At 38.1% G+C, this 15,944-nt stretch overlaps 1 protein-coding gene across 3 annotated transcripts in view; it reads right to left on the minus strand.

The window, feature by feature from the left end:
- LOC131232759 ((S)-coclaurine N-methyltransferase-like) overlaps positions 1 to 15,944 on the minus strand; it is a 76,825-nt gene that overhangs the window by 4,514 nt on the left and 56,367 nt on the right. For all 3 annotated transcript variants that reach the window (XM_058229235.1, XM_058229234.1, XM_058229233.1), the window contains exon 2: positions 3,249 to 3,356. In XM_058229235.1, coding sequence (XP_058085218.1) covers positions 3,249 to 3,292 — 44 coding nt within the window. In that variant the 5' untranslated portion in view covers positions 3,293 to 3,356. The remainder of the gene's footprint in view (positions 1 to 3,248; positions 3,357 to 15,944) is intronic.

The following is a 15,944-nucleotide window of genomic DNA, read 5'->3' on the forward strand; positions in this document are numbered from 1 at the left end:
AGATTTTTATTTTTTTATTTTTCTTGAAATTTAGTAGCACTTTGTGTGATTGTGACGTTGAGATCCTAGTTGAGCGACTCGCAGAAGTCCTAATTTCCAGGTTTTTGTATGCCCTTTTGCTGACCTGCCCAAACGCTGTTGATTCATCACCTAGTTACTAGCCAAATCGTGGAGTTCATCATCATCGTGAAATCCCATGCATGTTGCATCTATGATGTAAACAGCCGTTGTCAGCAAGCACTCATTGGGAAGTCAATAGTTCACACCATCTCTCACTTCTATTACCGACTTCAAGAACTAAATGTCGCAATACTTCATGGGACATGGACACGTCATGGTTCTTCGACATGAAGGTATGAGTCATGCTTACATACCAAACATTAACACCTGTGAGGGGAGGTGGTAAATCATTACCTCACCAAATTCATTTAACATTGCATGAGGGCTGTTTTAGCAGGTCTTTGTCAGATTCGAAATTAACTCATTTTAAGCTGGCAACGAAACATGCCATTAGATTTTGACAAACAATTCCACTCACAAGTAACCGTGATCATTGTAAATTCAGAAGTTGGAAAGCAGATAGGTGTCACAAGGAGTTAAACAAACAGTGCTTCTAAAGGAGGTGTAAGCTACGGTGCAGGGGTTCATGCAGGGAATTTCAACAGCAAGCCAACATGGGCACAACCATCTTGTGCCATTGCAGATCAGAATGTAGAGGAAGATGTTGCAGCAACCAGCATTGAGCTCCAAGAGAGAGAGAGAGAGAGATTAGAATGTAGAGGAAGATGTTGCAGCAACCAGCATTGAGCTCCGAGAGAGAGACAGAGAGAGAGAGAGAGAGAGACTCCCGAGAGAGAGTAAATACTCCTACTCCCGAAGTCCAAGAAAGAGAGAGTACATACAGGAAGGAGATGCAGACTATGGGAGCTTGCAATGGACATCATTGAACAGGAATACATACACCGAAGATATTGGGCACCTATTTTGCTCTGCCAATTTGGCTAAAGGTAGTATGGTTTTCATTTTAATAGAGTATTTAGGATTGTTTAGTTACCTAATAAATCCAGTTTGCAAAGACTAAGTCAGTGCATGAAGAGTGCTAAATCACATTCCATGCTGGGCAAGTTGAGGGGTTTAGTGCCAATGTTCATTATGTGGGAAATCTAGCTGGCATGAAATGATGCAGGGTTTGAGGGTTGTAGAATGGTAAATGCAAAGAGAGTCATTCATAAAGTTAGTGGGTGGATAGAGGAAATGGGAGGAAATTTGAATGCTCTTAAAAAGATCTCGTGCCAAACATTAGAGGTAACATGTGGATGGGGGCAGATATGTCAAAAAGAATCACTTGTCGATTGGTTCCCATTAGGTGGGAGAAACCAAGTCTGGGATGGATTAAATTGAATTTGGATAGCTCTTCAAGGGGCAAGTAGGAGCCAACTCTAATGCTGGGGCATTTTCACACCAGGCTCGTGTGAGGTGGCCTGTGTGAAGCGGGGGCACACTCGGGGTGGGCGGCCCGTGTGAAGCAAGGGCACACTCGAGGTAGGCGGCCCGTGTGAGGCGGAACCCATGTGAAGTGGAGCCCACGAGGGGGGTTCAGCTGAGGATCTAACCCATGGGAAGTGGGGCCTGGGCTATGAGATAAAGGGATTGATTCGCCATGCTTTATCAATTCGAGCTTTTAAAGCAAGCGATTAGTTTACTTTCATAAATGTGGTATCAGAGCGGGAGTTCTTATGTTCGAGACTCATCACATGGGGTGATTAATGTAGAGACATTTTTACATTGGGCTTGAGTGGGGTGACCTATGTGAAGCGAGGTCATACTTGGGGTTGGCGATTCGCCATGCACTATCAGTTTGAGCTTTTAGAGCAAGTGGTTAATTATCCTCCATCACGGCTTGGCCGATGACCCAACCCATGGGAAGTGGGGCCTAGGCTATGAGATAAAGGGATTGATTCGCCACGCTCTATCGGTATGAAGTTTTAGAACAAGTGGTTAGTGTTGCAGCTGTGGAAATGTTTAGAAGTCCATTGTACCTCATTGCAAGAGATAAGGTTTTTGGCCCCCTTCTATGGATTAAAGTATATTTTATATAAGCAATTCACCATTGAAAAAAGAAAAGAGAGAGAAAAAAAGAAGAAGAGAAGAAACCGTGATCAATCGAGGGTAATGCTCTCGTAAGGACACATGGAATCCACATCTCTTCATTCTTATTTTTAAAATTAACTCGTTTAGGATGACAACCAAACAACCCCTCCCTATTTTGATAAATAATGCCACTTTTCTAAGAAACCATGATCATCAATCAAGGGCCAGACTCTCTTCAGGACACAAGGAATCCTTAGGTAATGATTGGAGGAAAAATCACAATTCTTGGTAGGTAGACCTTAGGTGAGTGGATTGGATGAAAGAGAAAATTCGATTCTTGATCATGTAAAATACTAACATTCATGACTGATTAATCCTATCCCTCCAACTTCATGTTGTAATTTCAAAACCCTTCAAAGAACACTTTGAGCACAAATCCATCATTGTTCTTTTTTCTAATTTTATCTTGGTCATTTATGAAATCCTATTGTTCTCTCTTGACTCTCTTCTAAGTTCTAAGTTGATTCGTTTTTTACGAAACATTGATCACATTTCCTTCCCATAAATATTGCATAAAATAATAAAATTTATTATTTTTTAAAGGAAAAATGCTAGATTGACTTTGGCCTTTAGTAAGACAAGCTTCCAAGTTTTCCAGTAACTATTGTTCTGTTCTTGCAGACACAGATAGTTGATCAATCGTCTGACATTGCTTGTTGAAGATGGAAAAAAGGAGATTTGTGCTTCATTCAATCCTGGGATGAAACATGCCAAAAAAATCTCCCAAGTTGGAAGATCCTAACCATCAAATCTTTCTTCATCCAACGTGGACTGTTGGTGCATTTCTTCTTAACCATGTAATTACATGCCAACAATGAAAATTTTAGGCTTGATCAAATGAAGAGAATTTTTTGGGCATGGTAAATGGAGACCTTCAGATCAATGGGTTGGACAAACCAACCATGGGCCCCAGATGTTCAGATTAGGTATAAACACATGTAATTTCCCCCATTCATTTATCAAACATAGTTTTGATGTGAACAAGCTTTCTATTGTTGTTCACATTTCTACAACTCAACATATGTTACAAGAAGTGAATAGCTCAAATAAATATAAAAGAAAATGATACTGAAGATAGGGGAAAGCCACAAATATACCTCTGCTTGAGAGCCTTTCCAAAGATTAACTTGAGGAAAGACATCGGTACCTCATACCACTTGAGTTTAGTGCCTCACTCTCATTTGCAATGTTCATTTTTCGTAGAGCTGCCAATAAGAAGTCCTAAAGATTTAGATTCCAATTAATAAGAAAACCAACCCTTCTAGTATACCAAATCTTGTTTTATAGCGTTTTATAGATTGGGAAATTCATCAGGTGTGCTACTCAGCAAAGTATTTAGCCTAAAAAAACAGACTGATCTACAGATCAGGTGGGCCACATGTATTACAGATTTATTAATTTCCCAAATTATTGAAGCAAGAATATATACATATATATATATATATATATCTTACAACCCTCAGACTCGGTTGACGGGTTAATGTCCCTGATAAAGAGACGTTGGTCAATGACTAAGGGCTCGGTTGTGTTCTCAGATGTCTTTAATTTGTCTGTAATTGAGTTTGTCGATGGCGTGATCAGACCACTCGATCCCATCAAGTAACTATCGATATCATCTACAGCCCACTTGGTCTCATCAAGAAAATCCTGTATTTTTTGCCTTTGATCCCTGGATATTTTTGGGTACAAATTGATCTAATCGAATGTGGCTTTGATCCTATCGGTGGGTCATCGATGACACTTGATATGATCAAAACTCCCATTAACGAGTTTTGTTTCCTAATTCATTTTTAATCCTTTTGAATGGTTTATAATTGGGGATTAGGGTATCAAAACTGTGCCTAGGGCTTTTGGTGAGCAAGGTGAGTTCAAAGCTAGGATTTTTTTGTGGTTTTTAAGGTGTATCCCCTGATTGGTAAGTTCTTCCATTTTTTATAACACTGATTATTATAGTGGATTCGTTATCGCTTTGTGCTGTGGTTTTTTTCCGGCAAGGGTTTTTCCATGTAAAGAAGCAATTTTATAATCTTAAAATGAAAGAAGGGTCTGACATTAATGAACACATGAGTACTTTTAGCGAGTTACTATATAAACTGACGAACTCATAGGTTAAGATTGAAGAGGAAGATCAAGCCTTGATTTTCTTGAATTCACTTTCATCATCTTTCGAGAATCTGGTAGACACGCCGATCCACGATAGGGATACTATCAATGTGGAGACTGTCATCTTAGCCCTTCATGAGAAGTAGTTGAGAAAGAAAGACTATTACAGAGGAACAGAGGTACTTCTATGGATGCGTGGTTTCCAAGGGAAGGAATACTGAAAAGAAGATGGGCAATTCTCGATCGCGATCCAAATTGAAAGGGAAGGGCAAGATGAAGTACTGGAATTGTGAGATGATACACTATATGAATAAGGACTGTAGGAATCTTAAGGCTCAAAAGGGAGAAAATCATAGAATGCACCAAAAGATGTCAATACAACACAATCATGCGAGGAGGTGGTAGGTAGTGATATCTTGACCGCATTTAAATCCGGTTACCTTAGTAATGACTGAATTTTGGATTCAACTGCCCTATACCACATGACTTCTCACAAAGCTTGGTTCACCACATATAATAATTACAATAGTAGACAGGTTTTTATGGGCAATGATGTTGCATGTAAAGTTGTTGGAATCGGTTTAGTATGCATCAGAATGTTCGATGGTGTGGAGCATATTCTGACATATTTTCGAAACGTTCCAAACATCAGGAAGAATTTAATATCTTTAAGAGCTCTTAAGGCACTTGTTTGTAAGTTCACTGGTTATGATAAGGTCCTTAAAGTTTCGAAAGGGGTACTTATTATGATGAAAGCATAGCGGAGTATTAATCTACATAAGTTGATCAGAAAACATTGAAATGGCTGGAGCTACAACGTTTGTAATGGAATCCACGTCGGCACGATTGTGCATGCGTGCCTAGGCTACATGAACGACTATGGCATGAAAGTACTTTACGATCATTCCCTGATTCATGTTTTTAAAAGTATTGAACTTATTATATGCGAGCAATGTATATATGGTAAATATTCATGACTAACTTTTAAAACTGAAAAGCATGTTTGTAAAGGTCTGCTTGAGTATGTGCATTCATATGTATGGGGCATGTTGGTTGTTATTTCTACTGGGGGGTCATCATATTTTGTCTCATTCATCAATAGATACCAAGAAATGCGGATTTATTTTCTCAAAAATAAATTCGATGTTTTCACCACATTTAAAGTGTGAAAGTCGATTGTTGAAAGGTAGACATGGTAGAAATTGAAGGTATGAAGGAATAATATTGGAGGTGAACTCACTTCAAAGAAATTTAATCCATTTTGTAAAAATAAGGGGATCATGAGGCACACTCCTGAGCAGAATGTTGGCCTCCAATACTTTGAAACATGGCCCAAGCACACACATGCCCTCATCTGCATCATCGATTGATTGTACACAGCATAGATGTGTACCCAACAACCCCACCCAAGTGATTTGTGCCGTATGCCTTTGAAACCCTTCTTATGTTGACCGATTGACCCTACAGTCACAACGGTGAAAATCATGCGTCAATCTGATGCTCCATTAGTGAGATACGACCCATTAAATCGACAACCCAAATTACATATCTTATAACACAAGCAACCTTTATTGTGCCATACCCATTGGCCTTGGGCCCATGTGGATCTAAAGCCCACTTTCTAGAATATACGAATTATCATTAGATATGATGAGCACTAGATGACAAATGAAGAGCTAGTACATATGAGACAATGCACTATGAGATAAAAATGGGTTCTATACCAAAATTCATCATTAGTCCTCTCATCATGCCTTACAAACTAATCATGGCCCATGGCCATCTCATCTTACACATGCATCCAATGCATGCCTTATTTTGTACCAAATTACTACAAACAACTAATTAAAATACTCTACTTCATCATCCACCATGCATCACCTACAACTCACAATCTTTATCCATCCACTAGCTAATGAATGCTTAGATTTCATCTACCTTAGCCAATACATGCTTAGCACCATCCACCTCATCTATCCACTACCTATAGTATACACCACCTTCCACCTTACTTTTAGCACTAATAAGACTCCCCAAATTTGCCACATCATCTTGCCACCTCAACCCCCATTCTCTATAAAAGAGTAGGAGCTCTCTTACACTTATACTTTTGCTACACTTAGAAAAATTTTAAAATTTTGAGAAAGTGAGAGAGAGTAGGGCTAAGGTGTGGCCCATTATTAAATCTAGAGGGAGAGGACCACTAATCATCATCCAATCGTCCATTCGTTTGAGGTGTGTCTATGTCCCCTCTTTCCCTCCTCTTTCTCCTCTTTCTTTCTTCCTTTTGTGTTTTATTAATGTACACAGGGCCCATTGGTGTGGGGATCCCGTGTGCATGTATGGCTGGCCATGGTGGTCAACAAGGTAGCCCACATCGGTATGGTCCACTAGGATGAACGTTATATCTATACCTTTCACATGTAATTCATTTTTCCTATCTAGACAACAACTTGTAAAAATTATATAAAATCAACCATACTAAGACCTAATGTAAACCTTGGTGATAATATGTATCACACTATGAGGTAACTCTGAACCACATTTTGTGGCTATCTGACGGTCCAATCTCCCATAGCATCAACTTTACTAGGCTACGATCTAGCAGCACACAGATGGTCCTGATTTACTAAAAATGGACTCATTTTTTGTCCCTTGAATGAACCCAATAGAAATATATGATCCATTCGTAGTAAATCGAAGTAGCTTTCCAACTGTGGATAATATACCTTAATCGGAATTCGGATGATTGAGATCTTGGCCTCATAAGAAAATGTATTTATGAGCTTGTTATGATCACACATCATGTGGGGCATATCTATGATTCCAATGGTCAAATCTATTTGAGATTTTTCCTCAACTAACTTGAGTTAATAATCGTATGTATGGTCCCCGTATTCAAATTCTTTTTTGATGTAATTTAGAAAATTTTGGACCGACAGATGCTTCTGTAAGAATAAATCTTAAATTATTATGTGTGGTTCAGATGGATCCAAGAGCCTGTATGGTTGAAAACCTATATCTAGACTTAATGATGTATTCCAAAACCATTTGTTGGTTCAAATTTTACAGCAGAGAATCTGATCGTTGATATTTAATCTACATAGATTATGTCCTACTTTTGTATGCCGTATGTATGAATGTATGTATGTATGCATGTATGTGTGGTTTATTTTATTTTATTTTATTTTTATTTTTATGTCTATAACATTCATCCTCTTATTGCAAACCCACTTGGGAGTGGGACCCATTTGTGATTTATGTGTTTTATTAGGCCATCCAATTTGGACAGGCATGAGCATTGATAAGTGTGTCTTATCTATGCTTTGCCAGCATGTGGGCTCCACTTGCCATTCGATCTATTTTTTTTCTTTTGCATTTTTTTTTTTTTATTTTCTGAAAATTTTCGAAGTACTTAACTGTATTGCGTGTAGGCCTCTTTGACACCTCGTGGTGGGCTCATACTTTGTGTCAAAGGGTCTCATCATGGGTGATGTTTATTTGACATGTCTGAGTATTGGGATTTCCCGCCACCTCATCAGTAATATCCCTCAAGTGTTTGAGAAGTTGACCCAAAGTTGCGACATCCATTTCTGAAACTGCATATCTGATTTTCTATGTTTTGGACCAAGTTTGGGCCTCTATGGTGGACCCCACATACAAGATAGGAGTGGGCCATCACCTGGACCTTCTATCCTATACTAATGGCAGGAGAAATAGTATTTTTACTTGGGCCATAGAGGACCCCACATAATCGGGGAGTGGATATCAAAATAGGGCCAGGCACAGTTGTGCATAAAATTCTGCGCAGAAAATTGAAATGGCCATGTTTAGCCTTATTCCAAAAATTGTGTATGCGCATCCAGTGGGTCCCACATTATGATTTTTGAAGTCTATATATATTATTACAAAAGGAACCTGACAACACACTCAAAAGTGGCCCCATGTGATCATGGGATCTACTCAAAATTAGGCCAAAACTATTTCTGCATTGTATTTCCTGTACAGTTTCTTCAAGTACTCTGTTTGGGCCATCACTGTATATTGTACACACTCAACCAATGAGGCTCGCCTTGCGAGTTTTAAGGCCCATACATAGAGCTACCATAGGGAGATTTCCTTTCACCATATGTGGTCCCCACATGATCATGAAACTGACTAAAAAATGGCGTGGAACCACTTTTCACCAAAAATCTGTTTGACAAAATTTATGTGGTGCCACATCAGTGGGGTGCACCACCTTCCCAAGGAATTTAATGCATCATCTAAACTCTGAAAATGAATTCCCAGGTGGTTGTGGACCCAAAACCACAAGTAGGCCATTTAGTGTGAGTTGTCTTATATGGGCCTTACCCTTGCCTTGTGAGGCATATCTTACATGCTATATAAGCCTATCATTTTCTGATGGTGTGGGAGATACGATGGATAGCCCTGCTGCCCATTTGTTTCTCTGAAGTTATATATGGCCTTGAGCCCATCTAAATAAAGAAAAAAAAACTTAGACCCAGTTGGGCCCAATATCAATGGAAACACTTGGGAGTAGGAAGCCCATCATGGTAACCCTTCTTAGGCCCGTTAGGTAGGCCCATTGCCTAGTGGGCAACGTGCCTTGCACACCACCACTAATCAGTTGGGCCACAATTAGTGGGGGCCATTTGGATTATATAAGCCGTAATAGTTGAGGTTTCTTGTTTTACTTGTGCATGAGGCTTGTGGGCCCAACATGATGTCGAATTTGTACAATGTTGACATGTGGGTTTTATGTTTGAGATAGTGATTTATCTTCTAGTTAATGGTGGAATATGTGGGGCCCACTTGGTTGTGGAATTGGATCCACATCATTAAAAGCCTTGTGGGTGAAAGTTTATCCCTTGGACTTGGCCTAGTGGTTTGCCAAGTGGGACTCACGCTTGACCTATAGTATTGCATTCCTTGCACGTAGTCTAAGGTCAATGTAGGAGTCACACCTAGGTGGGACGCACTTATTGATGGTTGAGATGATGATACATGTGTGGTAACATGATGATGATGATGGCGAGTTGTTGGTTGAAATGATGGATATGATCTAATTGATGGCGATTATGGTGGGGTTAATATCGATTATGGTGATGATTTAATTGATGGTGATTATGGTGGGGCTAATATCAAATATGATAATGATTTAATTGATGGTGATTATGGTGGGGTTAATATCAAATATGGTGATGATTTAATTGATGGTGAATTGATGGCATATACATTGATGATAGATGAGTAGTTGTTTGTGGTAGTTATGACATCACTTATGTTAATCATGAAGTGAAAGTGATCCTGTTGCTAATGAATGTGTGTGTGTGTGTGTGTGTGTGTGTGTGTGTGTGTGTGTGTGTGTGTGTAATTTGATACTACTTACATAAGAGATGATATTGATATACAATTGACAATAATGCACATGTTGATGGTCACGATGATTACATGTCTGTAATGACCATATGTTATTTGATGCATAGACGAAAATAACATAAATGATGATGGTACATGTAGGGATAACCATATGCATGATGATGAACAAACACCTGACACCTAAGGCATGTGTGATGATGGTGTTAGATGATGGCTATGATAATGCTGATAGATGCGAATTCCAGCATGCCATGCATTACATCTACATGCACGTTGAAAAACACATAAGCCTATTGTTGAGTGTCAAATATTGCATATTTACCCATGTTTATATCTTAGTTTTATGAACATGATAATGCTTAATAGGTATATTATATATATATATATTTGTATTGCGATGTGAATTTGAGAGCTCAGATTGAAAAGAATGTTAAAAGCATGGATTTGATGCTCAAGAATCACCAAGGCAAGGGATTGATCTTAGGAGACTAAGATTGAAAATTTTAAGACTCAAAGATTCAAAGAAATCAAATAAAGAAGGAAGGAAGTCGAAAGTGCAAAGTGCAAAAATTCAGAGAATCTGAACTTCACTGTCTAGTGGTCGATGACATCGAAGCAAGTGTTCGATGACATTGAACACAGGTCGATGACATCGAAGAATTACATGAAAATCGAGTTTAGTTGCTAGACAAATTAGATGCATTTCTTGATGACATCGAAGCCCTGTTCGATTACTCGAAGACCAGTTCAATGACATCGAAGGCATTTTGATGACATTGAGAGTTTTGGAGATTTCTGGAGCAACTCGCTGGAACAATTTGGACACTTTTTCGATTACTCGAACACCCTTCAATGACATCGAAGGACTGTTCAATGACATCGAAGGTATGTTCGATGATATGAAGAGTTACGTAGTGTGAAAGGCATTATGCAATACAAAAAGGCATGACTTCCAGATTCAAGTAACGTTCGATGACATCGAAGGCATTATGCAGAGTGTGTAAATTCGAGGCGGTTTTCAAAGATGGTCAGACAAAGGCTATAAATATGGGTTCTTTAAGGAATTCTAAACATGAATTAGATTTCAAGGAGCAGATCTAAGGGGTGGAGCAGCTTCCTAAGAGTTTTTCTTCTTTTTTTATTTATTTTTAATGTTTCGTTCAAGGGTTTTAGTTTCAATCATGTCTATGGTTAATTAAACCTCTTAGTTAGGGCTAAGAGGTGAAGCTTGTAATGTGTTGGGATGTTTATCTTACTTTGATTCTTATTTATATTGAACTTCATTGATTTCTAGTTTGAATTTAAGGAATATTTTCAGTTTTTTATGATTTATTGTGACTCAAATTACAATAGATGATGTGATAACTTTGAATATCTTCTTTTCTGTTTTGGTACGGTGGAATTAGTAAAGCTCGTGATTCACCATCATCTCCTGGGCATGGTGGATGCATGAATTCCCTTCCAATCATCAAAATACTCCTTCATATGTGAACTAATTCAATATAAGTTCAAAGAATTGATTTGATTGTTTCATCCTCCAATTGGATAGGATAAGACTCCAATTCAAGTTGTGTTTCTTGAATCAAGTGAGATAGCATCTTGATAGCTACAAGTAGATCCTTGGCACTCTAGTTACCTTTTTAAATTGATAATTAATTCACAATTACTCTCAACTATTTCAAATTTCAATTTAGATCTTTTTCTAATTCTACTTCTAATTACTTTCAAAATAAGTACAAGTTTAGTCTTGTAGATTCAACCTCGGTCTCACCGAGTTATTACTACATCGCAACCCTGCACTTGTGGTTGTGAACAAGTTTTTGGCACCGTTACCGGAGACTACGGCTAGGTTTTTCTGAGATTAATTAGTATTGAAATTAGGTTAAGATTTTAGTTAATTTCTATTGTGTTTTTAAGTTAGAATTTTTCTAAAATTATTTTTAGAATCTAACTTTGTTTTTCTATATTGTTGAATCCTAACAAAGCAACTCCAATCCGGTAACCTCTCTCTAATTCTCTTTTATCTTTCTACATTTCTTATTTTCTTTAGTTTTTTTTTTTAGTTATTAGTTGTTTAGAATCTGAGGGCTGCGAGTGTTTCGTGTCCAAGTGGGTTGTGATAACACTCTCTATCTCTTGAGTGAAGGATGATTAGTTGAAGGGTTGTTTATCCATCACCGGATTAGACACCACTTAAGATCCTCCGAGTCAATAGAAGTGATGGCTGCACATTAACCTCAACACCCAGTTGAGGAGGCCCATGATGAGAATAAGGTGCATCACGCACCCCGCCTCGTACTTTACGTGATTATTTACAACCAAAGGGGGGTGAGTACACATTCTTGCATGATATTTACATTGAATGTAGGAACTGTGGATATTAAACCGAGAGTAATTCAACTCCTTCCTAAGTTTCATGGACTTGAATCTGAAAGTCCATACTTGCATATGAAAGAGTTCGATGAGATAATAACCACATTACATTTTCCAAACTTGTACGAGGACACAATTAGACTCAAATTGTTCCCTTTCTCCTTGAAAGAAAAGGCTAAGTTGTGGCTACATTCTTTAAGACCACGGTCCATTGGCACATGGGTTGAGATGACAAGGGAGTTCCTTAAAAAGTTCTTCCCATATCATAAAATGAATACCTTAAGGAAAACAATCGTGAATTTTGCATAAAAAGAGGATGAAACCTTCTTCCAATGTTGGGAGCATATAAGGATCTCGTAAATTCATGTCAAGCTTCTTCTATAAAGGATTGACTTCGCCCATGCTCTAATTTGTGGAGATAATGTGTAATAGGGAATTTATGAATAAGGAAGGCGATGATGCGTGGGATTATTTTAATAAACTTGCTGAAAACACACAATCATGGGATACCTCCCCAAGACCCTCCACTTTTAAGCCTACTCAATCAAAGGAAATGAGAGAAATTTATGTTTTAAAAGAGGAAGATGATATAAATGCAAGAGTGGCCAATCTCACAAGAAAAGTTGAGGCCATGGAACTTAAGAAGATAATACTTTTTAAACCCGATAAGGTTGCAGAAGCTGTTTGTGGTATCTGTGCTTGTAACATAAATACAACTAAAAATTGTCCAACAATTCCTGCTTTTCAAGAAATATTGAATGAGTAATTGAATGTCGTGAACAACTACAAAAACCTTTCCGTGGACCCACCTTGAATACATACAATTTCAGTTGGAGGAAACATCCAAATTTCAGTTAGAGGAATGAACAAACGGCTAACCTACAAGAGGTCCTTACTCAACTCTTAAATCAAAAGAGGCCTCAAGAGGATCCGGTTTTAAAACTCATCCAAAACCAAGAGCTTTTCAACCAAGACACATTATAAGCCTTTCAAGACCTGACCAAGGCCATTCAACGGATTGAGTCACACTTAACAATTGGAGAGAAAGGGACTCTTCTAGCCCAACCTCTACCAAATCCAAAATCACAATATGAAATTAGTGACCCAAGTTCTCCAAATCAAATAGAGCAAGCTAAGTCTATCACCACTCTTAGGAGTGGAAAGATAATTGAGAAATCTATTTCGGTGAGGACTAAAAAGCATAAGGATCTGGAAGAAGATGAGAATGATAGACCTTGACCTAGCACTACTCCATAAGAGGAAGAATTGGAAAAAATGTGTAAGCTAATTGCGCCATTCCCTTAACGGTTGATTTCACCAAAACCTCTATATAACTCTTAGGATATTCTAAAGGTGTTTAAGCAAGTGAAGGTTAATATTCCTCTACTAGATGTCGTTAAAAAAAAATCCCTTCATATGTTAAATTTCTAAAAGATTTATGCACTACCAAAAGATGATAAAACATACAAAAGAAAATTTTTTTGACAGAAAAAGTTAGTGTCATCCTCAAGCAAGATGTGCCATAAAAATACAAGGATTCCGGTAGCTTAACTATCACTTGTGTAATTGGGAATCACAGGATTGAACATGCACTTCTTAACTTGGGGGCGAGTGTAAATCTGATCCCTTTCTCAGTTTACGAACAACTAGGTCTAGGTGAATTAAAACCCACCCAGACCACGTTACAACTTGTTGATCGATCAGTTCATGTATCGAAAGGGATGATTGAAAATACGTTGGTCCAAGTTGATAAATTCTACTATCCAGTAGATTTTATTATCTTGGATACTCAACCCATCATAGATGTGAGCAGTCAAATTCTCGTCATTCTTGGTCGTCCATTCTTTACTACATCAAATGCCATAATTGATTATAGAAATGGAATTGTGAATTTATCTTTTAAAAGTATGACATTAGAGCTCAATATCTTTTTCAATATGAGTAAACAGCTAGAGGATAATGACGATACCCACGACATTAACATGATCAATTCTTTCGTGGAAGATAGAGCACTTCTGACTCTATACTCTGACCCTCTAGAGACATGTTTGGCCCACTCCCCTGATTTAGATAATAATATGATTCGAGAGATAGATGCCTTACTTGATGCTACGCCGATACTTGAAGTTAACCGGTGGAGGCCACAATTTGAGATTATTTCTCAAACTAATATAGCGCCTCCACCATCTAACCTCAAATCACTGAAGCTTGACCTAAAATATTTGCCTATCGTTCTTAAATATGTCTACTTATGTCAAGATGAGAAATACTCGGTGGTGATTTCTTCCCACGTTGAGAAAGAACAAGAGAGTATGCATATTTCTACTCTCATCGAGCATAAATGAGCCCTTGGATGGTCGATTGCGGACCTCAAGGGAATTGATCATATGATTTGTACTCATCGCATTCATCTTGAGAATAATACGAAGATCTCCCGACAACCACAACATCGGTTAAATTCAAATATAAAGGAAATAGTTAAAGGAGAGGTCCTTAAGTTATTTGATGTAGGTATCATCTACCTTATATCCGACAGTCAATGGGTAAGTCCAATTCAGGTGGTTCCTAAGAAGTCCGGAATCACCATCGTAGCCAATGCCAACAATGAAGTCGTGCCAACCAGAGTCACTACTGGTTGGAGAATGTGCATTGACTCTAGGAAGTTGAATACCGTCACAAGGACCACTTTTCTTTACCCTTTATTGATCAAATTTTGGAAAGGCTAGCTGGTCATTCTTACTATTGTTTCCTTAATGGCTATTTGGGCTACAATCAGATAGAGATAGCCCTTGAAGATCAAGAAAAGACAACATTTATATGTCCCTTTGGCACCTTTGCTTAACAAAGGATGTCATTTAGACTGTGTAATTGCTCAGTGATGCATGTTGAGTATATTTTCTAACATGGTGGGGTAATATTTACAGGTCTTCATGGACGACTTCTCTGTTTTTGGTCCATCCTTCAGTGAATGTTTGGAAAATCTTAAAAATATGCTGAAGTAATGCGAGGAAAAGAATTTGGTTTTGAATTTGGAGAAGCGTAATTTTATGGTTCTCAAGGGAATAGTGCTTGGACATGTAATTTCATCTAAGGGAATTGAGGTAGACAAGGCTAAAATTGACCTTATTTTTAACCTACCTCCACTCAAGAGCATAGGTGACGTGCAATCCTTCTTAGAACACGCCGAATTTTATAGACAATTCACAAAGGACTTTAGCCATTTCTCTTGTCCTTTATGTAATCTATTTCAAAAGAATGCGCCATACGAGTGAACTAAACAATACCAAAAAGCTTTCACTAAGCTTAAGGCTATATTGACTACCGTACCTATCATGTAGCCACCCGATTGGAGCATCCCTTTTGAGATTATGTGCGATGCATCTGACTATGCTATTGGAGAGGTGTTAGGATAGAGAAAAGAGAAGAGCCCTATGTGATTCACTATGCGAGTAGAACTCTAAATTCTGCCTAAGTGAACTACTCTATTACGGAGAAGGAACTCTTAACCGTAGTGTTTGCTTTGGACAAATTCAGGTCCTACTTAATTGGATCTAAGATTATCATTTACAATGATCATGCGACGTTGAAGTACCTTCTTTTTAAGAAGGATGTCGAGCCTTGTTTGATAAGATGGATCCTCCTACTCCAAGAGTTTGATATAAAAATACGAGATAAAAAGGGAGTAGAGAATGTAGTGGTTGACCATCTCTCCAGACTTAATCTCCCTGATTCCCTTGGGTCAACACTGATAAATGATATGTTCCCTAATGAACAATTGTTTAAACTCTCCCAATTACCTTAGTTTGCTGACATTACGAATTATCTTGCCATAGGTTTCATGCCGACATATTGGACTGCACAAGATATAAAAAAATTCTTCGCTAAGGTACGTTAGTTTTTTTGGGACGATCCATATCTTTTTAAATATTGCCTAG

Source organism: Magnolia sinica, chromosome 18, assembly GCF_029962835.1.
Source record: "Magnolia sinica isolate HGM2019 chromosome 18, MsV1, whole genome shotgun sequence".
Lineage (NCBI taxonomy): Eukaryota > Viridiplantae > Streptophyta > Magnoliopsida > Magnoliales > Magnoliaceae > Magnolia > Magnolia sinica.